The sequence below is a fragment of the Parambassis ranga genome, chromosome 7 (assembly GCF_900634625.1).
Source record: "Parambassis ranga chromosome 7, fParRan2.1, whole genome shotgun sequence".
Classification (NCBI taxonomy): domain Eukaryota; kingdom Metazoa; phylum Chordata; class Actinopteri; family Ambassidae; genus Parambassis; species Parambassis ranga.
This window is the reverse complement of record NC_041028.1, coordinates 1935983-1961239: the sequence shown is the minus strand read 5'-3', so window position 1 is coordinate 1961239 and position 25257 is coordinate 1935983. Positions and strand designations below refer to the sequence as shown.

At 45.1% G+C, this 25257-nt stretch overlaps 2 protein-coding genes across 2 annotated transcripts; both read right to left on the bottom strand.

The window, feature by feature from the left end:
- Positions 1-1623: 1623 nt before the first annotated feature.
- Positions 1624-10505, bottom strand: LOC114438498 (microtubule-associated protein RP/EB family member 1-like). Its single transcript, XM_028409910.1, has 7 exons — positions 10321-10505; positions 8328-8461; positions 7205-7350; positions 5055-5253; positions 4873-4982; positions 4633-4785; positions 1624-3861 (listed from the first exon to the last, which is right to left on the bottom strand). Exons 2-7 carry the CDS (start codon positions 8446-8448, stop codon positions 3817-3819), a joined length of 774 nt encoding a protein of 257 aa, XP_028265711.1. The 5' UTR covers positions 8449-8461; positions 10321-10505; the 3' UTR covers positions 1624-3816.
- Positions 10506-11849: 1344 nt separating this feature from the next.
- LOC114438185 (uncharacterized) lies at positions 11850-21857 on the bottom strand. Its single transcript, XM_028409376.1, has 26 exons — positions 21828-21857; positions 20746-20877; positions 20490-20635; positions 20216-20357; positions 18755-20136; positions 18132-18305; positions 17947-18045; positions 17565-17820; positions 17417-17479; positions 17210-17331; positions 16310-16438; positions 16124-16231; positions 15862-16003; positions 15395-15787; positions 15219-15263; positions 15047-15126; positions 14837-14949; positions 14567-14750; positions 14159-14243; positions 13851-13996; positions 13658-13748; positions 13387-13535; positions 13191-13276; positions 12985-13054; positions 12761-12879; positions 11850-12072 (listed from the first exon to the last, which is right to left on the bottom strand). Exons 2-26 carry the CDS (start codon positions 20858-20860, stop codon positions 11850-11852), a joined length of 4662 nt encoding a protein of 1553 aa, XP_028265177.1. The 5' UTR covers positions 20861-20877; positions 21828-21857.
- Between the last annotated feature and the right edge of the window lie 3400 nt (positions 21858-25257).

Genomic DNA, 25257 nt, shown 5'->3' with positions numbered 1-25257 from the left:
ATTATATTTGTTCAGTTCTGTTAGATGTTGTACACGTAACGTTTATGAACGAGCTGACTTTTTAAAATTTCCCTCAATGTTAAGCAACATCGCCCTCTAACGGTCACAGGTATGCATTACATCTCTATTTAAAGGGAAAAGAGCAAACTACACACAGTATAGAGGGGTTTGGATCACTCGGATTTAAAACTCTTCACTGCTGCTTCAGATGAAAGGGAAGCGATGCAGCCCTCACAGTTATTTTTGATGTCAAAGCTCAGAGGGTCAAAGGTCAAACACATGCCTGCACGCAAAGGATGCCGTGTGAGTCACAAAGCTGCTGATGTCTGTAGTCACTCATACATGCATGCATGCTCATAAATGTTTTCTCAAAAGGAGCAGAGGAGGAACAGACCGTCAAAGATAAACAAATACACAACGCTTTTCAACAGTTTGCACATAAAATAAGCAAAAATATTATTAAAATATGATTCATATTGTACATGATAAATGTAAAACAAAGTCTAAATTAGAAAATTTGGAGCATAAATAAATAGTCATGAAATAAATGTCTATGTTTATTTTGTAGCCATATTTCTGTATTGATATATTTATTGTTTGTTTAACTTTGACTGAAACCGCTTTCCAAAATTATAGCTGCTTATCTTGGACCAAAGTCTTCAGAAATAAATACAACAATAATAAATCCAAAATAATGATCCAATAAATCAATATAAAAATAAAAAATAAAAGCCAACTGTTGTGGAAATACTGTTTTATTGTCTGTATGAAACTTGATTTAAGAAAATCAGGTTCAGCAGAGTATAACAAACACATAAAAGAGAGAGAAGCCCGGACAGAGAGGAGGCGCTCGGGTGGTGCTCGGCCCACAGCGTGCACACGTATCGGCACTGATTGTTGAAAAAAAGGGGGCAAAGGTCAGAGGTCAGATAAGTACCAATGTGACCACTGAAGCCATTTTTTTTGCTCATTTTTTGTCCTGCTGAGCAGCCGTTTGGGGACGTGCACCTGAAAATATCACAGTACACACAGGCCTTCTCACCAACACCTACAAAAACACACCAACACAGAAGGAAGCTGCATCAAAGGATCATCACAAAATCCAGAAAAAACAAATGACGACTGACAGCGGAGGGAGGACGCTGTCCCCCCTTTTACACTGCAACACAAAAAGCACTGCTTTATAAGGCCGAACACACACACACACACACACACACACGTCAGAACTGCTGCATGCCGTACATGTTTTGACCCTGCGCTGTGTGTCGGCCCTCATGAAGCTTCCCGCTGACAGGAAGTCCTCAGAAACACTAAGTCATGTGATCATGTGTTCACCCTGTGTTTCTGCTGCTGGAGCAACACGTTGCTTCATGTTAGCATTTTGAAACACTGACCAAAAGAAGTGCTCATTATTGCACCTGTAACTCCTGTGCATGTCCAGCAGTTGTCAGTGGTGCACGTTACCACAGAGTACCACTGTCCTCATGTCTGCTCGTGTCCTCAGGTCTGTGATGGACGTAAAGGTCAGACACAGGTGGAGCAGGTCAACATGAACTCATCTGAGGCGTCTGGCTCCTGTTAGCGACACTTTCTGTTGCATTAGCTGCACTTCAGCACACAAGATTTGAGACTTTCAGCTTTAATCCAACGTGAGATCAACAGCATATTTATTGGAATTTTATTGGACACTTCACAGGTGATTTACTTCCATCTTATTTTCAGGGTTTTTTCTTTTTGCCTGGAGTCTGGTCCTGTTTGTTCCTCCTGCTACATCATCATCCAGGGTCAAACAGATTCCACCCAAAACTCACGTTAAAGCTGAAAGTCAGCTGGAGCTGAAGATGAAATGTCCCCACACCACAGGGACGGGTCAAACCATACATTCTCCAAACCAAACCGGGAACTTATCATTTACTGAAGGCAACAGCCAGAACACAGGAAAACAAAGGTCAGACAGGCGCCCTCTGATCTGTGCAACATTCAGTCCTTTACTCGCGGCGGCAGTGTTGGTTAAAGGTTCGTGAGCTCCGTCACTTAAATATTCATTGATCCAAAGAGGGAAGCGCTCGGCTGTTTGTTAACTTGCGCCTGCAGAGCGGTGATATAAAGGTTAGTTTGATGGAAGACAGGCGGTGTGCTGCACCTGACCAGCTGAGCGTCACTCCTCATACCTCTAAGGTTATTTATTTTTAGAACACATTAAAAATATGACTGTAACAGTACAAACATTTGCAGCAGACTGACAAAATAATAATAAAAAAAAAGCTCATGGAAAAAAAAATGTATATTTATGAATAAGGCCATTTTTAAACAAGTTTCAAATTGGAACAAAAAAAAGACATTTGTACACAGAACAGTGGGAAACTGGTCTCAAATCAGATCCACAATATTAAAATTGGTCAGATAGTATGAAAGAAAGGCGAAACGCTTCGACCCCACCTTATTTAATCAAACGTGGGACAAAGGAGATCCAAGCGGAGGCTCCATCGGGCCTCCGCTGAGGCCTGCTACACGCTGCCTGGGCGGCCGCAGTCAGAGCTCACAGTGTGCGGCTGGTCGCCCTGCAGGGGTCAGGGGGCTGCTGCTGCTGCTGCTTTAAGGGCCACTGGTATAAAAACAGTGCATCAGACAAAAAAAAGAAATGTACAAAACAGTCGCTGCTCATTCGCCTGGAGTTTTTTTTTTTTTTTTGCACTTTATGAAACGCTTCGTCTTAATAAGCCACTTTACTGGAATTAGGAATTGCACATTTAGGAAACCTGAAATGTGAACACCGAGGTTCTGTGTGGGCAGAGGAAGGAAAAAAAAACCAAAACAAAATCTGATCTGCTACAAGAACTGCAACCATTTTGAATAACAGCCCTCATGTTTTTCCCCTGTTGTGGTGGTTGTGAAATAAAGTGAGTGCACACAATAAAATCCAATTGTTCAGTGAGGGTGAGAAAAAAAAAGAGAAATGATATAAAAGAGGCTGACCGAAGCAAAGAAACAAAGGAGGTGAAGGCTGCAGGGAGAGATGTGGAAGATGTCACAGAACAGAAGCATCAATTTACAAAAGCTTTTCTAAACAGGACAAAAAAACCAAGATGGCGTCCTCGGTGGAGTGAAAGGCTAAGAAAACGTCCAATCGCTGCCCGGTCCCAGACTAAAACCCGAGCCCCTCAGCATCAGTGAGCACGAGTGGCAGAGGAGGTCGTCATCAGGACAACGTTTTGGGAATGTGTGTTTTCTGCTTTTCCTCAGTTCCTTCCCCAAATGACTGAAACTCAGTAAGAGAGGCACAAAATGGCTGCCAGGGCTGAACGACCAGCCCGGGTTAGCATGGGACGAGGCAGCGATGGGACAGCCGGGCCTTCAGAGGAGGGTCTTCATCTTTGATTGGTTTCAGACTGCTTTTTAAACACATACAAACACACACACACACACACAGTATACACACACAGAGAGAACATCACCGTGTTTTTCACACTGAAGTCCGTTACAAAAACCAGACATGTACGGCACGGTCTGGTCATGGGAAGGGGCGGGGTTCTGTCGGACCGACAGGTGTGCAGGAAGAAGAGGCAGTGACTGAGGCTCCGTCGATCTAATGGTAAAACATGTTTCAGCAAAGAGGGAGTCAAAGGCTAGAAGGAGGAGGAAGAGTCCGGCAGGGTTTGGGTTTAGGAGAGATGATTGGGGGGGAGGGCGGGGGGTCAAGACGAGATCAGGTTTGGTCCTGGATATAAAACCAAACGGTCTTGACTTCAGGAAGGATTCTGAGGTGGGTTTGAAGGCCAGGGCGTCCAAGTGAAAAGTCGGCTGCAGTCTTGAATATTAAAACTCTTCCTGCTCCTCAGCATCCGGTATCACAAACCCCTCCTGTGGAGACAGAGAGAGACAGAGAGAGAACAGGTGAACACCAACACACCAGATGGAGGCTTCAACCAGCTTTGTCCACTTTAAATGTGTGTAAATAAACAATGGCCGTCTTCGCTCCACGCAGGCTGTTCAGAGCTTTATTTTCCAGGTAAAGTCCAGCTGCTGTTACTGATATTTACTGTGGACTTCACAGCTTAATGTGGACCTTCAGTCCTGCTTATATAAGAGCAGCAGACAGGTGGGAGGAGCCAGACATCAGATGGAGGAAGAGGAGTCTGTGCAGAGCTGCTGGTCCCGGGCAGGGACAGCTGCTGGAGTCTACGTGTGCAGTGTCCACAAACATTTGACAGGACAGCTTGGGTCCACACATGGAGGACAGAGGAGAGCTGGATCCAGACTCCATGATCCCCACATACACTGACCCAGTGTGTTGTCACCACTTTTATCACAGTTTCACCATTTCTGTAGCACCAACTTAAAAAAACCTCCATCTTTTCAGCAGGCAGCCGTTTCAGTCACACACCAAGTGCCGGGGAAGACTTTCAGCCCCAGTCAGCGAGCTGCATGCCATTCCTCCACAGGAATCCAGAATGGCATCGGCAGTTGTTAGCAGAGCAACACATGGGCTTTCATCTAGTACAGAACTAAGAACGTACCTAAAGCGAGCCAGTTCACAGGACAGCCATATAAAGATGAAGGCGGCCCGTGCTCTATATGACCCTAACTCAACATCAGTCAGCAGCAGACATGAAAACCAGGCAGCGAACTCACATCTGTGGCGTAGAGGATGTCTATGATCCTCTGCAGCGTGGGGTCGCCGTCGCTTTCCTTCTCCTGGCAGATCAACTCGATGTTTCGCAGCTTACCAAAATAAAAGTCTCTCTCCTTCTCCATGTCCAGGATGGTGGATTTCAGACTCTCCAGCTGTGGGTGGAGAAAAAAAAGGGGTCAAAACTGCATTTATTGTGTGTCAAACTAAAAATAAATAAAAAACCAGAGTGGTGTTCTGACCTCACTCCGGAGCTCCGCCCTCTCATCATCGCCACCTCCCATTCCAGCCTTCTTTGTACCAACGGGAGCCACTTTGGGTGCTACCTTGGCAACAGGTGGTCTCTGTGGAGCTGCAGGGACAAGATAAGCATCACTTCTCAGCTTAAAATCCATCATTCAGTCCGACCAATCAGAACACTCACCTTGACCGATGGTCTTTTTGGGGGGTTTGTTGAGAGCTGATGGGGTGGGAGGCGTGGGCATGGCATCCTGACCCTGCCTCGCCTCCACTGGGTCGTATTCCTTCCCGTCGTAGTTGGCGTCGAAGAATTTTTTAAACCACTGGACGAACTCAAAGTTGTCCTGGAACTTCCCCTTCACCAGTTTGTCCACCGGAATGATCTACATCAGAGACACAGAGTCTCATTAGGCCCGTTTACACCAGGCAAAAACACACTTAAACACAGTAAATACATCAGCTGTAGTTGGTCAAACCACCAATGCATGGACTGCACAGCTCTTCATGCCAAGAGAAGACGTCCATCAACACGCTCCCTTTGAAAGGCGCATTGTAAAAAAAAAATGAGCAGGAGTGGAAGAAGAAGTCAGCAGGAAGGGCTTAGCAGTAAACTCATTACTCAGCAGTGACATCATCAGACAACACACACTCAGAAAGCTCGAACGAGGGCGAAGTCCACAGCGCAGACACACAATGAATGAATTGTAGCAGCTATGAAGACACTGCTGGGGCCTACATGGACGACTGTCTGCTACATAACATAGAGCTTCTGACTCCGAACTGAATGCATGGAAACTGACCATGAATAAATCATGGCCGCTTGGTCCTTAATGCTGCTGCACGCTCAGCCTGAAAGCCGACAGACGGCTCCGCTCTTTATCATCACTGCTGGACTTTGGAGAAAGCTGAAGGAGCTGAACAACACGTGACGGCCTGAACGTACGACCGCGTCCGGTTAAACCCTCGGCGATTAGCGAAGCACAGCATGTCGACTGTACCTCAGTCCTTGCATTGACGCCTCATTAACTACAGCCTGAAAGACAAGCTGACAAAGTGCTAAGAAAAACAAAATGACTCATGAGCCGAGGTTTGGAGGAGACTCAGCCGGCTGGCAGGCATCGCAGCAGAGAGGAGTCACTCTCAACACATTCAACCATGCTCTGATATGAGAACGGGACGTTTCTTGGTCTTCTATAAGCAACATACTCAGCGACAGTTTAAATTTAAAACTCGAGGCATCGTTTCTTCGATATAAGACAATCATTCACTCAACGAGAGGTCGCAAAATTAAATGTAGCCACAGAACAGCCGACTACCAGGCAGCATGATTCATGCTCTGTGGACCTCAGCACTGCTGTAAGATACTATTAATATGATCCAAAGGCTTCCTGCAGCTGCTGCACATGAAGAGCTTTGAGTCTGTTTTATAGTGTGTGTTACACACTGCTGACCACTGGTCAAGCTCAGAGAATCCTTTAAAAGGCAGGGTAAGAGAGTTTAGTACTCAGTGAGAGTCAGCCAGATTTCAAAGTAAACACACGCCCCTTTCTCTCGGAGCTCACCCTGAAGCCACGCCTCCAATCACATGGACGCATCACCTGAAGACGAGCTGCGGTCTGTGACTTCGGCCATCATGCACGTACCTCTCTGGTGCACAGAGCAGCAAGAGAGTGACAACCAGCCAATAGTCTGTGCAGGGTCCACCCGGAGGATTGGCTGATGTTTTTATGTTTTATAGCTTCAGATGATTCATATTCTTCGCTTTAATGAGAAACTGACGAACTAATCGGATTGTAAAGAGAAGTTACACTAATTTAACAAAAAGAGCATCAGAGTGAGATCTCCTACCTTTAAGTAAACAGACCTTTACTTAAATTACTTTACAACACAATTGTTACTGATAAAGATTATTTAATGGACTGCTGGACTTTGATTAGTTTGCATGCAGCTTTGCAAAAACCTTCGTATTGTGTCGTTTAATGATGCATCAAAGACCAATTTTAAAATCTATAATTAAGTTTTCATAAGAGTGAGTGTGAAAGTGTGAAAATGGAGGTGACAGACTTATCAGTGTCTGTAACTGAACGAGCTCAAACAGAGCTGTTTGTCTCACCTCTGCCGCTCACATCCCGACTGCATGACATGAAAAATATTTAAAACATTTTTTTCTTTCAGGATTCAAAGAGCGGAGTCAACCACCACCCAGACCTGCCCTCTAATATCAGAAATTCCTCTGTGTATTTCCAGCGTTCCCGCTGCACTTACATACTCTGCACCTTGTAATTTTGTAGAGTTGAAACGTGCACAGCGGAGTGTGCGTTTGTTATTACTCACTTTGTCGACTCCCATCTTTTTGAAGGCCACCTGCAGAAGCTTGAAGTTATGGATGTATTCATGCTCCAGCTTGGCACCAAACTTGACTTTCTTCAGAGGCACAGAGTTGGGGAACAGCATGTCCATGAACTGGCAGTAGACAGCACCTGGACCAGAGCACAATGACAGCGACACCATTACAGAAAATCAACAAACGTATACAGCAGAGATGCGTTAACATAGATACATTTAGAAGAGGTTATCGTTTGTGTTATTTAAACAACAAGACTACGTTCTCTCACAGGTTTGTGTAGTGTTGGCCCCTGACCGACACCTGTCAGTGTTTATGAACAACAGTTACAGTTTACACCACAGTGACACAGCCCTGCTCCATAAGGACAAAGGCGGACATTTGTTTGCAGCTCACTTTCTGTTGACTTAAATTATGACATCACTCAGTATCTCTGCACTACAAGAGATCCAGGCTGTACTTTGAAGCAGTGAGGCGTCCTCCACTCATAGATCGGCAGATCCAGCTGACTAATGCATCTGTCCACGAGGGGTTAAAGCACTCACCGTCCCGGCATGCCTTTTTATTACACACTAAAAACTAAAGGCTTAGCTATAAGACGAGCACAGTACATGCATGCAGAGGCAGGTGGGTGTGAAGGGAGGAAACTGTTCAGAACGCTTCAGAGAACACAACAGAAATGATGTTCCAGCCTCCACCACCCATCGCTCCATCACCCACAGCGGCTCCTGAAGAAGTTTTGTTCGATTTGATGATGGCAAAAACAGCTGTTTGAATTTTATGTGCATATTTTACTAGAAATGGAAGCAACAATGCTTCGACAGCAACCCAGCCGTTAAGATCACCCATCAGCAGCTGTGATTCATTAAGACTGATTACAACCAATCAGCTGTCAGATCTTCTATTCAAAAGCGTCTGGCAGCCGGTTAACGGTTAATAAATGGCCAAAACAGGGACCATTTGAACTTTCAATTTGCCTTTAATAAAAGAAAACTACACTAGAAACCTGATCTACCCGTGTCATCGGGTACAGCATCACACCGCACCACAACATGAGTCAAATCACACGCTCATGTAAAATATCACACACACCCTCAGACAGCAGTGCTTTACCTGTACACAGCATCTCTATCTTGGTGAGGTTCATCTCTAGGGACTCGTTGATCCACACCAGCATGTCATGACGACTTAAGTTGTCGCTGGTCACTGAGGTTGAGTACACGTTCACAGCCATCGTCGGTCACCTGCTGAGAGAAACATTTACAGAGTGACTGGATAATGAGGCCGTTTACATTCTAGCTGCTGTTTTTTTTTGTTTTGTTTCACTTTAAACTGATTTGACTAGGAGGACTAGCAGAGGGAGGACGGACATCTTTGAACTCATCCAACTTATTGAACATATACAAGCACTTTACTGAACACCAGCTCTTTAAATGTTGTTAAAGACTGTTCGTCAACTTCTCTTTGAGTGTATAATTATAATATATAAAGGCTGCACTCAAGAAAAAACTGTTAAAATTCTTTTTTCCCAATGTGCTCCTGCTTAAATTGAACATTTCCATACTTTATATATTGATGGTTTGGATGTAGAGGCTGCAGAACCACCTACTGTTCAGCTCTCAATAATGCAATAAAGTAATAAATGCAGTTTTAGATTTGTTTTGTATAAACTTGGGGAAAATCCCCTTAGCAATCCCTCAGCTAAGTGCTACTCCAATCAACACACAATTTACCTGAAGTACCACTTAATATGACTGTAAATCAATACTGTGTGATCTGATATCAATTCTAGAGGTGAGATACAACAAAACTATTTCATAAGTGCTGCATTATCTGTGTATGTATATATATGTAGTGAGAGCCTGTAGGAGGAGCAGAAACCCTCATCCAGACTCTGCAGCAGCCTCCTCCAGGTCAGGTCAGGGCAGTTATTTCCTCTTCAGCTGAAAGCAACAGCCTGGAGCTTTCCGGGAAGAATAGGTCTCTTCAGATGTAGTCGACTATTGTATTTGGATACGCAAAAAAACTCTGATTCTAGCCGATGATTCCACATTTAAATGTGAGATAACAGCAACATTCAGTCATGTGTTGGTGAAAATGTTCCATCATATGAGCAGCCATCATATCAGGAGGTTCTTAATGCAGGCTATTTATAGATAAACATGTTCCGCTGGTACCTGTCCATGGACACACACCAGAACCACAAAATAAGATAATTAACTGTACAAATCATGTTCTCACGTGAAATTATTTTAAATGAGTAAAATGTATATTTTGTGTTTATACAGTGTAAATCTATATTTTTGATTATCTTATACATCCATGAAGTTAATCAATAGTCGTTATTTACAGCTATGCTTTTAGACGCACCCCCTCTGTGACCAAGGTTCGAGTAGCAGATAACGGGTTAGGGTGAGATCAGGGTCCGGTCCGGGTTATGGATAACACCGAGCCCAGGTTCAAGTGAACGGAACCTGGCTTTAGGGTTCGACACAAGGGTCAGTAGTCAGCTCAACGCACCAGGGCCCCGTTTAGGAACTCCTACCCTCACATTAGCCTCGTTAGCCAAGTGATAAGCAGCTTAGCATTCTCGAGGGCTAGCTTAGCGATGAGACCGTGGACCTGATGAATAGCTTACTAGCACGTTAGCGTCCTACGTCTGTTTAAATTAAGAGGCAATCGGCTCCTTGTGGCTTCCAGGCTGTAGCTATTATTAGCTACGTTTCTGTCACTAGCTAATCGAGCAACAACCGGTTAATGTGAGGCAGTTAGTGGCCGACATCATGACGGTTTCCCCGCCCTGAACTGACCAAGCACCACCTTGTTAGCTTACAGTTAGCATGTAGCCGTTAATGAGCCAAACTTCGAGAAGTGGAAAAGGGGGCCACGGTTCAGCTAAATGCTCCACAGGTGTCCAGACTAATGGTAAACCTCGCCCAGGATGACTGCTTTTAATTCGGGATTCAAACGAAGTCGCATCCTGGTTCTGCTGCTTTAGCCACAAGCTAGCGTCAATGCTAACTGATCTTAGCTGCCTCAGACCAGCCGCCGCTTCACATGCCGGCAAAAATAAACGATGGCGTCCACTCGGCGCCGTCAAACCTACCTCGGGTCTGTTGGCTTTCACAGTTCTTGGACACGGCGTCTGTATTGTTCGCGTCTGTTAACTCAGTGTCATGAAACGTCAACCCGTGTTTTTATCGACGTTTTTTTTTTGGCACTTCTGCTTTCTCCTCTCGTCTTCTTGGCAGTTCACTCTGCCGGCAGCGGAAGGACCGATTTGATGACGTCAGAGCGGAGTGGGTAACGCCTAAACGTAACGGCGCCGGCGCCCCGAGCCCACGGGTCCCGTTCACATCATAATCCACCGGCTGACCCCACATATGACTCTTTAATCTAGATTCTTACTAATCTAATCCAGATGCACGTATCGGATTATAGCACACAGAAAGGACACAATAATACACATGTTCATGTTTTATTGATTTCTTATGGAAAAATATACAGAAAAATCCTTAAGAAACAATTTTCATTTAAAATTTCACACCACTGAATGTGTTTATCCATAAACTGTATTTACTCGTTTTATCTGGTTTGATCTTCTGCCATAATCCACACACATTGATCGGCTTTAGGACGGCCCTGACCAGCTGCTGATAATGACTCTAAACTACCTTTTTCAGCCTATATAACTACATAATAATAATTATCTACATCACTGATGTAACATTTAGTTATGAAACATGTGAACACACACCTCAAAATATATTTCATTATTTCCACTCAATAATCTGCCCATAATCCAACAATAACCCACTCCAGCCTTCTTGTAGCTCTGCTCTAACCTCAGCGTGCAGCGATAACAGCTCTGTGTTATGTAGCCATCACAAAAGTGATGTGAGTGAAGGTCACACACTGCGAGTTACTCAAGTTACTGGCAGCAGTACAAGGAATCATAGTGAGGATTAAAAGGAAGTCATGACGACAAATGACCGAGCAGCTTTACCAGTTCATATCCGACCTGGATGTACGGTGGCCCTGAAGGTCAAACCACAACATTTCAGTTTAAGGTAAGGGTAGGGACAACACGCTGCGATCCTGATTGGACAGAACCTGTGCTACAATAGAAGCTGTAATCTGAAATGTGGCCGTGTTTTGACCTTCAGGGCCACCACATAAATCACATTTTAAAAATAGATATTATCCCTTTTTTCCTAAAGTGTGATCCAGTCAGGTGTGTAATCATTTAGCAAGAAAAATAATAAAGATTTACATGTTTTCTCCTCAATAAGCACCATGGAGGTCACATTGAATTACACTCAGTATAGAGAGAAAACACACATTACAACGTCAAATTAAAAAACTAATTTTTGTTGTATGAATTAAAATTACTTCAAGAATTCAGACACAAATTTAAAGTTAACAGCTGCAGCAGCGACATGAAGAGGTAGTGAAGCCTTCAGGAGGCCGCCTGCGTTTGATCCTCAGCTACACCGTGTCAGTAGTTAGCAGCGTCTGTTGATGTGCATCTCTTCAAACTCCAACAGGTGGAGATATAAGACAGAACATAACAGCTCTTTGTGGAGAAAACCCTCTCACACGCTGTATAAAATGTACAGAACATGCCCAGCCTCATCACCCCTGCTGTGCCTCTGGAGAGCCCGGGCACAGCGGGGATGCGGAGGGCTTCGGCGCCGACGTGCTCACAGGAGAAAGCTCCTCGCAGGCGAAGTAGTCCTTCAGAGGAGCGAAGAGGTGGCGGATGACGGGCACGCTCCACGCCTTCCCCAGCACCTTCTGCCTCTGCTGCCGGTTCATGTTCCTCACGTCTGTGTAATGTTTGGGGAAACCGAAGATCCTGGAGAGGAAAAGGAGGAAGGAGGGCGACATGAGGAGCTGAGGCCAGTTTGTATGGTTAAGAATTTCTTTTTGTTTTTTGAGTTCTTAGCAGTTTTTTGTAAATTTGAAGACTTTGTATTAAGCTGTGTAACCACCTTAGTCTGAAAACAGTCCTGCTGGTCATACTGGTCAGAAAAGGATCTTGCCAGTGTGACATAAAACAAAGTGTGTGTTCCTGCAGGATTGTATCACACACACACAAACACATACAGCCTCTAATACCCCGTTCACACTGGTTAGATCCAGTTCGGCTAGATCCACCCACGAGAGGTGGGTGGATCTAGCCGGATTGGCTCAAATGTGGCTCAGGTGTGAACGCAAATGTGGCTAGCGAATCCGGCTAGCGACATGCTACTTCCGGTTCACAGGGTGCGACACGGGACAAAAAAACACACAACGCATGCGCACATGCGGTCCTACCGTGGCCTGAAAGGACTCTGTATATTACAAGGCGCCACCTAGTGGTTTGGAGGACAGCAAACACGCTGGATGAAGCCGGACTGAGTGTGGACACAAGTGTGTGCTAGCCAGATTTGAAAATAGGTGTGAACGCATCCAGCTGAAAGGCTGTCTGGACTCAATCCTACTCTAGCTGGAATGACTTTCTCCAGTGTGAACGGGGCCTAAATAAGTGTCAGGACACCCACTTTTCCAGTTCAGTGATCCACAGGATGTCCTCTCTGCCGTCCTGGAGGACAGGCAGCTGAGACACTTTTCCCTGCTTCAGAGAGTTTGGATTGGTGGTGATCGTTCTCACCTTCGTCATCTGCAAAAAAAAAAAAAAAAACAGTTACATCATCATCAGTGTTTTACTGAAAGATGCATTCACTGTGTAAAGCAGAGGGATCATAGAGGAGTCAGAGTAACAGACCCTGGCCTCTCTGCCGATCTCCAAACAGTCCTGCAGATATAACTTGTCGCTCTGGGAGGCTATGATGGGCCTGATGGGAAATAAAAAGCAAAAACAACTTTAAAGAACAAAGTTCTTGACAAGATATAAGAAGGAGAAACACTCATCAGCTCCCTTCCTGTGCTCTTTCTGGTTACCACCACTACAACAGGCCACACACGTCTTACCTGCTCATCCCCGGGATGTTTCCCCAGAAGTACCGAGCTCTGTGTGCTGGACTTACTTTGACTGCATCCACCAGCACCGGGTTGCACTGTTCAGAAATCACACAGCAGCGACAGTCAGAGGAGTGAAGGGGTACAAACGTGTAGAAGACAATAAGAGACGAAGACGTTAAAAAGAGGGGACGTGCTGTGGACGAACCTCGAGGAAGCGACAGATGTTGACTTTGTCGTGTGTGTTCATGAAGACAACGTTCTCAAACAGCCAGAAGAACGGCCTGGGGTCGTCTTCTTTGGGCTTCAGCAGCTGAAGGATGCGGTAGTACTCAAAGAACAGCCTGCCGGTGCCCTCTGCAGGCAAAAGAGAGGATTACAGCAGGAAGAAGTATGTCAGTCAGTCTCTGCATCAAGGCAGTGACATAAAAACTCATGTCTTTATTACTGCAGTCAGTGTAAACAATACAGTGACGTACCATAGAGACCCTTCCTGAGCGGATTGACGATGGACAGGTCGTTACAGGGGCTGCCACCGATCAGCAAATCAAACGGACCCCAGTTCTCCAGCTGAGGATTCAAAGGAAATCAATCAGGTCATTTATAATACATTACATTATTTATGGACGTAAATAAGCTAAGATGACGCAGACAAAGGAAGGATGAACATACATGTTCCTCTGTGAGGAAGCGGACGTCACCGACATGGATGATTTTCCCATCGTGGTTTACAGTCGCCACAGCAAGCGAGTCCTCACAAACCTCAGAGGCAACATACTTCTCCACTTTAAAGCCAAGCTCCCTTAGCACAAGGTAGCCTGAAGACAGGCAGACACACACACAGAGGCACACACAGACACAGACACACACACACAGGCAGTGAGGTGAGACAAAAGAAACGATCAGAAAGAAACCCACCCCATCAACTGTCTACGCCTCAGAAACACATCTTTAAAACAAACGTTCATGTGTACGCTCACCTGTTGCTATGCCATCAAACAGTGAGAGGACTCGAAGTGGTCTTCGCTGGTTGGCGGGAATGGACGGATACACACGATGCGGCTCCTTCAGAAAACAAAATGAACCAAGGGGACACTTTCATCAAAAGTTCATTGTAAATCCTGTGAGATGTGCATGAATTTATTCTATGTAAGCAGATTTTAGGACGGTACTTCGCACCCAAAAACAGTCAAAACAGGAAGAAGTGTCCGACTTTCCAACGGCCCTTGAATGTATCATGTACGACACATGACATGACATTTTAAAACAATTAATGACTTCTGATTTAGATGTGAAAACAACTTTTCTTGCTTATTTTTCTGTCTTCACTTATTGTTGCACATTTTATCCAAAACCCGGCTATGAAAAATGCAAAGATGATCACTCACAAACTCCATGGCGCTGTTGTTGGCAAATAACTCCTGAACACGAATGCTCCAGTCCTCCCTGGGAATCAGAGCTCCGTGGGGCTGATGGGTCTGACATAGGTAGCAGACCCACGGGTCCAGCATTTTCAGCGAGTCAAACGTCCCGGGCCCAACGAGGATGTTCAGACAGTCCTCACAGTAAGACCTGCAGGCGGAGAGGACGGACAGTAACACTCTGGGTTCTGGCTTTTTAAAGGGTGAAATACAGAAGGAGGAATAAAGCAGACCCACCTGCAGCAGCTGTCGTTGCCACACAGTATGACCTCCATCCCATAGCAACAGATAGTACAGTAGGACTGATATCCATCTTCATCATAGCGAAACAGAGTTTCTGTGAAGTTATTCTACAGAAACACACACACACACACACACACACACACATCATAGTTAATAACAATAAACAGAATCATTAGAGTGCATTCCATTTCAATAACTCCTTACTTTACACTTCAGGCAGAGCCTGCCTTTGAAGAGAGGGTGGAATATCTCCACATCCTCAGTGCCGCAACACAAACAGTAGCCTGGAGACACACAAAGAAGTGGAAGTATCACAACTGTGCAATGCTCAATAAAACACCACGTTCACTAACAATGATTGCTTCATGTAATTCACCTTCAATGTCCAGGTTCATGTCCATGATCCTACGAATAGTCTCCTCTGCAAGAAACAAAACATTTCAATCAATCAATAACACATATTGTTGCCATATTGGATGAGTTAAATAAAATAAAGAACTGAACTTAGATTTGGAATTTAAACTGTTGATAAACTGATTTCCTGTTCAGTACCTCTGAGTTTCTGGTCGGGCTGCACGTAGACGCTGCTCGCCTCTTTGACCTTGTTGTACATTCTAGCATAGGTTCTCTTCTTAGCTGGCACAAAGTCGGGCGACATGTCGTCGTCGAACCCGTAAAGGAGGCTGCTCTTCTTCTTAGGAACCCTCCCTCCTTTCCCCTTCTGTCCCCATCCTGTCTTCATCTTCTCCTGCCCTCCTCTTCCCCAGTCCTTTTCCCATTTGGACTGCAAAGACGCATCAGTGGAGTCACACGACAGCATTTTCATGGAGTCGGCCACGTCCCTCACTTTAGCGCTCATGGTCCTTTTGTTGCTTGTAGGAGAAGGCGAGTCCTTCATCAAGAGTTTCTTCTTCACCTGCAGCCTCCGGGTTTCTTTCATGGCGCCTGGACAGAGGAAGGTCACACACACTGACACCACGCGTATTTGGAAACATCACTGTCCATTCAGACTCTCTTACCGTTTATGGAGGTCGTTGGTTTGAGTCCCTCTGCACCCGATGGTTGAAAGCCTCCAAACGCCCAGTCCAACATCTGCTTCAGCAGATCATCCTGGTCTTTAGGAGAGGTAGAAAACTCCTTCTTACTACGGCCGGCTGCCTCCTACAGGTACAAACATGTAAGCAGGAGGACGGACTTTTGCAGAGATTTTGTCCAGTCGCCCAACATTTAACACTCATATTCAAGGTAAGAATGAAAGAACAGAGCCAGGGACACACAGACCTGCAGGGACAAGAAGATGGCTTCTCTGTAGGTGGCATGGGTGGCAAAGGAATTCCCACAGAAGTGCTGGCTGAAGAAAGCGAATGGCTTCAGAGACTGCAGCCTGACCTGGAATCAAAGCATTAAACCTTTAATATAAAGACTCGGTGACATTTATCACAGCTTCCAGTTTTGAATGCAACTCACCTGGGAGGACATCTTCTGAGCATACCACTGGACCGTCCTCATCCCCGGACGTTTAGCCTCTCCCGTGGAGGGTGTGATGACACCCGGCCAGAGAGAGAAGCCAAACAAATGACCCCACACCAGCTCCCCCTGTGCACACACACACACACAGGGTGTTAATGCAAACATCTACTACACAGACAGGATTTTATGATATAATCAGGTTCATAATATTTGATATGGTGGTGAGTTCTTTGGCATTTGGGAACAAGCAGATCACCCAAAACATACAGACAGCCCAAGAGCTGGGAGAGGAGGTCAGCCACCTGATCTCAGCCTAGTTACTGAAGACGAGACTGAAGGCAGACAGAGCCACAAACAAGCAGCTGCAGCAAAGAACTGCAAATCATCCCAAGGGAGGAAACTCAGCTCCTGGTCATGTCCACATTTCAGTCATTGACCGCTAAGGATTTTTATCCAAGTATTAAAGGCAGTCCTTATGTTTGTAGTCATGTTCCATCATATATAAACCACCACAAATATGTGTGCGTGTGAAGATTACTATATTTCCTGAATGGTGAATGCCAAACTTTTGTCAAGCAAAAGGTCATTACAAATTAAAACAACACTTAAAAATGAAAAATTCAATATGGTGGTTTACAGAACACAAAATATTCAGGAACCTGACTGTATGCAGCGTGGCATTCTGCTTAAAAAGACTTTATAAAACAGGTATTTACTGAAGTACTTCCAATTATTTAATGAAACCTTCAATATAAATTAAAATGTCTGCTGATTTTGGACTTCCAGGTATATTACAAACATTTTAATATTGGAATTTGTCAAGAATTCCTGGCCTGGTTTGAGGTCATTTCTCATACATGCTCCCCTCTGAGGCAATATGTATATATATAAAGTCACCTTAATGCTGGATTTGTTCAGCGACGATGCCGAGCTGGGCGGTGTGTTTGTTGTATCCATGTGGTAATCCTCTTCATCGCTGCTGACGATGTATACAGACTCTGCTGGTGAGGGTCTCTGACCTGCAGGGCAGTGACAGGGGGGTACTGTCAGGTTCATATTTAGGACATAGATCCTTAAAGGTAATAAAATAAAAAGCTTTCTTACACTTTTTCTTGATTAGTTTCTTGGTCCAAGACGTTGGGGAGTCTTCTGTAACATCAACGATATCTGAAAGAATCAAAACACACATTCACATGAAGACAGAGAGCAACGAACACATATATATATATCTGGTAGAACTCTGTGGCCCTACCAGAGGAGTTGTCTGTGTATTCCGCCTCCTCCCCGCTGTCGACTGAAGGCTTCAGCTCTGGGAGCTTGGTTGCAGCGGAGTCGCTCTCCTCTGATGAACTCTTTCCACCCTCCTCGTCCTTCTTCCTGCCATCGTACCTTGTCTGGACGACTTGTTTCCTCTTGCTGACCGGGGTTGTTTTTGCCCTCTTGGCTGGGTCATGTAGAGCTTTGGAGGTTTCCCTGCTGGTTTGAAGAGCACTGATGCTCTTTACCACCTGGCGAGGGGAGCAACATGTAAACTCCAACCTCTTTACCTCCACAGCATACACAAAATGATCCCTTCAGGGACGTTAACTGAGACATGTCTCAAAGCAGCAGTGCAGAGACTTGCATGCACTGACCTTAGAAAACACCTGTGCCCTCTGCAGAGAGTTCGGCAGGGCCAGCAGGATCAGAAGCAGCCTGTGCAGAGTGGTGTGCGCCCTCATCCTGTGCAGCAGCTGGAACATTTGAGGCCATTTTTTTCCATGTGCTTGGGGATTAAGCAGCTACAACCCACAGTATGTATTAATGAGTAACGGTTTACCTGTGCCCACCAGTGGCCTTCTTCCTTCCTTCTCTTCTGCTCCTTCTTTACCGAATGAATGCAGCTGAGATAATTCACCACCAGACGATGGGCTTCTGGAGACTTGGCGTCACACAGACCCAGCTGAGCGCCCAACTCTGACAGTTCTGTGAATCCATGCTGGCCATTAGTACCCTGAAGAAGCAAATGGAGGATTAGAAAAGAAACCAACACACTTTACGAGTTATTACTATTCAAAGACCTCAGCCAACGTTTGCAGGAAATATACGTATTCATGCTCTTTGACAAAACATGATTCAGCATCTAGCAGAGAGGTGAGAAAATAAGATTCTGCTTTGATTTTTTTGCCAAATTTAGACTGGACCTATTACTTTTTCACAGTTCTGAGACCTTAGGTAAAATTCAGCATGGCAGTTTCACTGACGTGAGGTTTTGTTGACAGATGGTGATCATGTGACTCTGTCAAGTTCCCATCTGTGGAATCCAGTCTAAAAAAATTCAAAATTCAAGTATTGTTGTTCAACATGATCGTGTGGAAACACACCTTATCCAACATGAGTCGCTGTGTTTTGACACGTCAGTTCAGACGTTAAAATAAACAGAGAAATAATCATTAATCTTACGCTGACACTTTCCGGCTGTTTCAGCAGTTTGCCGATATTCCTCAGCGCCACCTCTCCCAGCTGCTCAGGAATACTCTCCACCAAACTCTGCAGTGCTTCTTTATAGAACGTCTGCGCATCCAGCAGGAACTTAGTCCTGTCCCGTTCCCCCAGATCCACGACAGGGGTGGCCCACAGGAAGTCTGTGGCAACAGAGCCGACGTTTATCTCTGTCACAGGGAGCAGCTCGTTCTCGTTATAGAGAAGATGCACCTCTCTGCTCCGAGCGAAGCGTGTGGTGGCGGGTGGCCGAAGGATGCTGTTTGAGTAGGAGTGGACCAGCATGGAGGCCAAATGAAGCTCCACGACCAGGTCCGCTATACCGTGCTCCTGCAGTTCTTGAAGAGCTCGGATGGGCTCCAACGTGTGGGAGAGGAACAGGAAATGCAGCCTGACCTTATGATCCATCAGCTGGGTTCTGATCCGGCCAGCGTCCTCCGATTCTCTCAGGGATTTAAAATACTCCACCAAGTCCCTCCAGCAGCTGACCATCTTCTGCACGGTGTGGATGATGAATAAACACTGAGCCGCAATGGGACAGGCGGGGTTAAAAGACCCTGCTTCAGCAAAGAGCTCTTTCAGACTGTCATTAATGGAGGAGCAGGTGGAGTAGTGGTGGTGGATGTCTTTAATCAAGTCAACCACATAGGCAAAGGAAGCCAGGAGTCCGGCCTGGCAGGCCCGTGCTGCCATCCCAGGGAGGCCGCAGAGTGATATCAGCCTGGGGTTGTAGGCCTGGAGCTGGGACACAAACTCCCGGCTAGCCCCTGGGTGTGGAGCGTTACAGTGAAACGCTGCAAGATTAGACAAATTCAGGTTAACTTTCTTTAGACCGTCAATCAGAAGGCGCGCATCAGAGGCGGCTCTGATATCGTCCATGTCTGCGAAGGTTTCTGCGTCACTGTCAACACTCATCTGCAGCGTGAACAATGGCACCACTACACCGACACCCACGTTCTGGTCCAAGTATCCAATCAGGACGATGCTTGTGCTCCACTCTCCATCCAGCTCCACTCGTAGATATAGGTACAGGCAGTAAGGCGTGTGAGCGCAGGCCTGGATGGCATGCTTTATGTGGGTCGTGTCCACACTAACACAAAAGTACTTTCTGATGAGCTGCAGCCACTTATCATCGCTGTATGAATTAATCCCTTCGATGGTTTTCACTGCTGCTGCTGCTGCTTCCTCTGACCTCTGTAACTGTGAAACATGTACATCCTTCAGTGTGTCCGTCTTCTGCTCCGTCGTCACACCCACCACATCAACATCCTCATCATCAGATATCAGCAGTATCACGTCAGTACTGTCTTTTTCTGGTCTCTGGTGAGAGGATGAATGTTTATCTGTAAAAAGGATAAAGAAGAAATTGAGAGCCAGAACTCGTGTGCTATGACTGCATAACCTCTGTGTGTCAGTACCCACCAGGACCAAGACTCTGTCCTTTTCTGGCTTTTAAGGCATGGTACTTCCTGCCCTTCTTCTCATCCAATAACTCCTTAAAGCACTGCAGAATGGTCAGAGCCACGGTGGAGTCCTTCTTCATGAGTGCCTCAATGGGGATGTCCTGGGGGTGGTGGAAAGTCTCATGATTATTAAGTCAACAGAACATTTAAAGGTTTAACTTACAGGGAGCTCAATGCAAAGAGTTAACATCTAACTGCTTATTAGTTAAATAAATGATTGACACAACACTCACTTGGTTAAGCCCAGCTTTCCTAAATGCAGCTTGCAGTAAGTTCAGGTTGTGGGTGGAGGTCACCCTGCAGTTCCCCTGGAACTGGACATCAAAAAGGTCTATTGACCCAGGATACAACCAGTCCATCAACTGGCAGTAGGCTGCACCTGGACATTCATGCAAACACATTATTACAAATATAACAGGGTAATAGTCTTGGCGTGTAACTTATATACGCAGATTATGCAGCATGACTGTTGGTTGAAGACACACTCACCTGTGCATACCTGCTCCACCTCAGTGAAATTTGTCTGCAACGATTCATTGAGCCAAGCCAGCAGCTCGGAGCTGGTGTGTGAACACCTTCTGTTCAGTGCTCCGTTCACTGCCATCTCCTAAAGGGACAGACCTGCACAGGCACCGGGTAAATATGGGTTAAAGATTCAGACCCTGATCCATGGATGAGAGGTTACAGTCCTGAAACCACTTCATTAAAATTCAAAATGTAATAAAATAAAGGAACAAACCATGAATCACAGTCCTACAAACACCAAGTACATCATTTACATCAAACCAATTTAAAGCTACTTCTGTTCCGGATGAGTTCCGGAAGTTGTTTCCGGAAACTGGCCCGGGGGTCAGACTAGCTTCCGGTTCCACCGGGACAGTAAACCACCAAAAAATCTGAACTCAGATCAGCTTTTTACCGCCAAGATTTGAAAGAGGGTTGATGAGAAGGAGAAGCTATTATGGAGCTTTGCAGTGAAGCACCATCAACACACCAACAGACAGCTGGAGAGGGCCGAGCGAAGCTCATCAATGACAAGATGGCGGAGAACTACACCGCGTACAAAACAATATTTTAATCCACGGTTTAAAACACGTCAATAAAGAGTTCACTGATCACAAACATCACACTCCGAGCGCTAGCTAACAGCGCTAACTGTTCCTAAAGGTTTAGGCTCAAACAGACATTAGCTAACTCCTGTGATCAAGTTACGTGTTATTCTGCAGCCGCCTACAGATAAATGCAAACAGTACTAACTTTGTCAAAAAGCTCTTCCGCACAGTTACATGAGCTAGCTAGCTTACTTTAAATCCATACAATAAAACGCAATGCTTCAGATCCAGCGTGGGTTTTAGTTAAATGCGTACTGTACGAAACAATCGCGGAGTTAGCCGTTGCGGCTACAAGCTAAAACATTAGCTAACATCGTAGGAACACGCACTAACAACGCGGCTGATTCCAAGAGGAGCCTGCGTGAAGCTTCATTTTGTGTGTATCACACAGAGGCAAGAGTTTGAGTTTTAACATTTTATTATATAATTAACGGGTGGACTAAACCAGAAGAAACTCACCCTGCTCGGTCCGCGCCTCGTCGGTATTTAAACTACCAGCGTGGGATTCCGACCCCGCAAAACCCCAAAGCCCACCCCCGTCCCCGCCTCTCTGCTGTCATATTTTAAACCTAGTGACCGCCAATTTAATACAATACCTACGGATAAATGTATAAACACCGCTCCTTAATCACTTAGTGATCAAAATATTACCAATAAATTGTAATAAATACCGATCAGCTGCTCCCTTCTGCCGGGTATCACGCCGGACAGCGGAGGCTGATGCTAGCACAGTTAGCTTCTCTCGCTAACTTCAGCCACTTTAGCTTGCTGCTAGCTGTTTAGCAGTATCGCTAAAGGGCAATTCTTATAAAAGTGTCTGTAGTTACCACGGATGATCCATTAAAAAGAACAGACTAAACAGTGTCAGTGAAGCAGGGTTCATATAATCAGTTTTATTTACTAACATGAGTCGCGCCATGTTGTTGTCTTGGCTGTGACGTCACTGGCGTTAAAGTTCAGCGTTTTTCTAACAAAGACTACAAAGTAGAAGCTAACAGCAGGTAGGCCCGTGTGTTTCTGCGCTGGGTGTAGTGATGGATGTTTTTTTAAGAGTCATCATTCAGGGACGGTTTGTCCACTTTTGTCGGTTTGTCTCTCTTTTAAGTGGTTCATGGGCTAGCGATGCTAACATGGCGTTATGCTAGCGTTCCAGTCCACTGTTAGCATCGATGCACACAGCGGCAGGTTAGGTGCTACAAGCGCTAGCATCACGGCTAACAGAGGGGGTCTCTTGAGAGACAAAGCATGAAAGTCGAACATTTTTTACCTAGATGTTCAGTCTTAAAAATATAATTCAAACACGTTATATCGCTTTTAGCTTGGATGTCATTGTCAAAGCTGTCCCTGTCAGCCTTCCAATCATATAACGAAGCCAAGATGGCGCCGATAAAGATGTAAACATCATGTAAACATCATGTGTGTCCTGCTTCACTGACAGATTTTAAAGCTTATATTCAAGTCTAATAATATCAGACTATCTGTGCCATAACTATGACTCTTATTTTATTGGTAGTTTATTTTATAATAATAATGGTATAATTTTTTTTTATCTCATCTTATTTATTCTTATTTTTTGCTTTCTGTATCCGTGCTGTTGCAATAACACAATTTCCATTGTGGGACAAATAAAGTTTTTAGGACAGTGTTTTAATAGAGTTCCACAAGCCACAGTATGAGGGCCATTGACTTTATGAAAAGTGCACCCAGAGACTTGTACATACAATCATATATACCATATAATTATGATTATAATTATTCTTGATCCCCTCCTAGGAGTGGAGGACGCTGCCATCTACCTGCTGAACAGAGTCTACACCCACCTGGATGAGCCGGGACTGTGAGAATCATGCTTTTTGATTGAAGTGCTTTTGACACCATCAGACCGGCCCCACAGGCTGAGAAGCTGACAGCGATGCAGGTGGATGCCCCACTGGTGTCCTGGATGGTGGACTATCTGACTGGCAGACCACAGTATGTAGCCTACAGAGCTGTATGTCAGACTGATCAGCCACACCGGAGCTCCACAGGGGACCGTCCTCTCTCCCTTCCTCTTCAACTACTGCACAGAGACCTGCCACCTCCAGAAACTCTCTGATGACTCTGCAGTGGTTGGATGTATCACTGGTGGTGATGAGAGGGAGTACAGGTGGATAACTTTGTCACCTGGAGCGAGCGCAACCACCTACTGCTCAATGGGACAAAGACAAAGGAACTAGTGGTGGATCTGAGGAGGACAAAGGCTCCAGTGACCCCTACCAGCATCAAAGGGGTCAGTGTGGAGGTGGTGGAGGAGTACAAACACCTGGGAGTGTACTTGGACCACAAACTGGACTGGAGTAAGAACGTGGACACTGTTTACAGGAAGGGCCAGAGTCGCCTCTATTTTCTGAGGCAGCTGAGGTCCTTCAACATCTGCAGGACGATGCTGAGGATGTCCCCTGAGTCTGTGGAGCCATCATGTATGCTGCTGTCTGCTGGGGCAGCAGTCTGAGGGTGAGGGACATCAACAGACTCAACAGAACCATCAGGAAGGCGGCCATGTTGTGGGAGAGGACCTGGACTCTCTGACAGAGGTGTGTCAGAGGAGGACGTGGTCCAAAGTAAAGACCATACTGGACTGTCCCTCTCACCCGCTCCACACTGTGCTGACCAGCTACAGGAGCTCGTTCAGCAACAGACTCCGACTCCCACGATGCACCACTGAGAGACACAGGAAGTCATTCCTGCCTGTCAATCAAACTACTGAACTCTGAACTGTGACAGTCACTCAGACACTGCACATTCATACTGGTACATTCATGTCCTGCTCTTTACTATGTAAAGGTTTTTATACAGCAGTAAATATGTTTCTTCTTCTTTAGACACAACTCAGGGATTTAAATGCTGTCTAGGTATTTAGATATTTATTCTATATTTCTATTTATCTTTGAGTCTATTTGTAACAAAAAAAAATCCCCTCAGGGATAAATAAAGTGATTCTGATTCTAATATATTCTTTAGGAGGGATTTGATGATGTCACAGTGTATGAATGTGAAGTATTTATTATTTATTATTGTAATGAAACCAAACAATATAAAGACATTATTGGCTGAATATTTGCTTTCACTTTTCCTCCCTGACGGGAATACACACACAAAACCAAGCAGGTGTTTTTCCAGCAGCCGGGCTGCGTTTTATTGAGTAGAAATTATATATAGGTTCCTATAAGAAGTACACAAACAAAAAATACATCAACGTTTTCCTCTAACAGTTCAAATAAAAATATAAAAATAGTACAGAATCTGTTTTGAAAAGCTTTCGCACTTAAGGTTCAGAAAAGTCAAACAAAAGCAAAAGTGATTCTGATGAAAGGCTGCAGCTGAGACTCACACACGAACCTACCAACACTCAGCTGCTTTACAGCTCAAAAACTAGTGATTAATACGAACTATAAGGTCTATAACAAATGCCAAGCAAGCTTTATACTGTGTTAATATATACCTAATACTCTAATATAAAAAGATCAGTTCAAAACGTGTGTGTTTTTTTGCGTACTGTTTTTCAAGCAAAACATCCAACATGTTCAGTGTGAAGGAGGCATGTAAACAACTTCTTTTGGTTTGTTAAAGGACTTTAAAATCTTTATAAAAAAAAAGGTTCCTGGTGGCACTTTAAGGCCTTTTCAGCACCAGAGAGGACGTCTCTACATGAAGGCTCGTGCATGTTCTGTCAAAGCAGAGAGTTAAAAACACACATGTAAACCTTTGTGTGGATACAGTACGCAGAAACACTGTGAAGAAGCTCCAGTGGTAAAATACACGGTGTGGTATATATATATATATATATATATATATATATATATTCACAGGGCGTGTGGGAGCAGAGGGAGGAGCGACGCTCCTGTGTCTG

Excerpts from the sequence above, each read along its gene's own strand:
- LOC114438498 (XM_028409910.1), bottom strand. The coding sequence starts at position 8,448 with ATGGCTGTGAACGTGTACTCAACCTCAGTGACCAGCGACAACTTAAGT. Across the intron at positions 4,983-5,054 it reads CAAAAAGACCATCGGTCAAG|CTCCACAGAGACCACCTGTT; the intron begins GTGAGTGTTCTG and ends TTGTCCCTGCAG. Across the intron at positions 4,786-4,872 it reads GGGCGGAGCTCCGGAGTGAG|CTGGAGAGTCTGAAATCCAC; the intron begins GTCAGAACACCA and ends CTCCACCCACAG.
- LOC114438185 (XM_028409376.1), bottom strand. The coding sequence starts at position 20,860 with ATGGCAGTGAACGGAGCACTGAACAGAAGGTGTTCACACACCAGCTCC. Across the intron at positions 18,046-18,131 it reads AAGGCCACTGGTGGGCACAG|CTGCTGCACAGGATGAGGGC; the intron begins GTAAACCGTTAC and ends CAAATGTTCCAG. Across the intron at positions 16,439-17,209 it reads TGAACAAATCCAGCATTAAG|GGGGAGCTGGTGTGGGGTCA; the intron begins GTGACTTTATAT and ends GTGTGTGCACAG.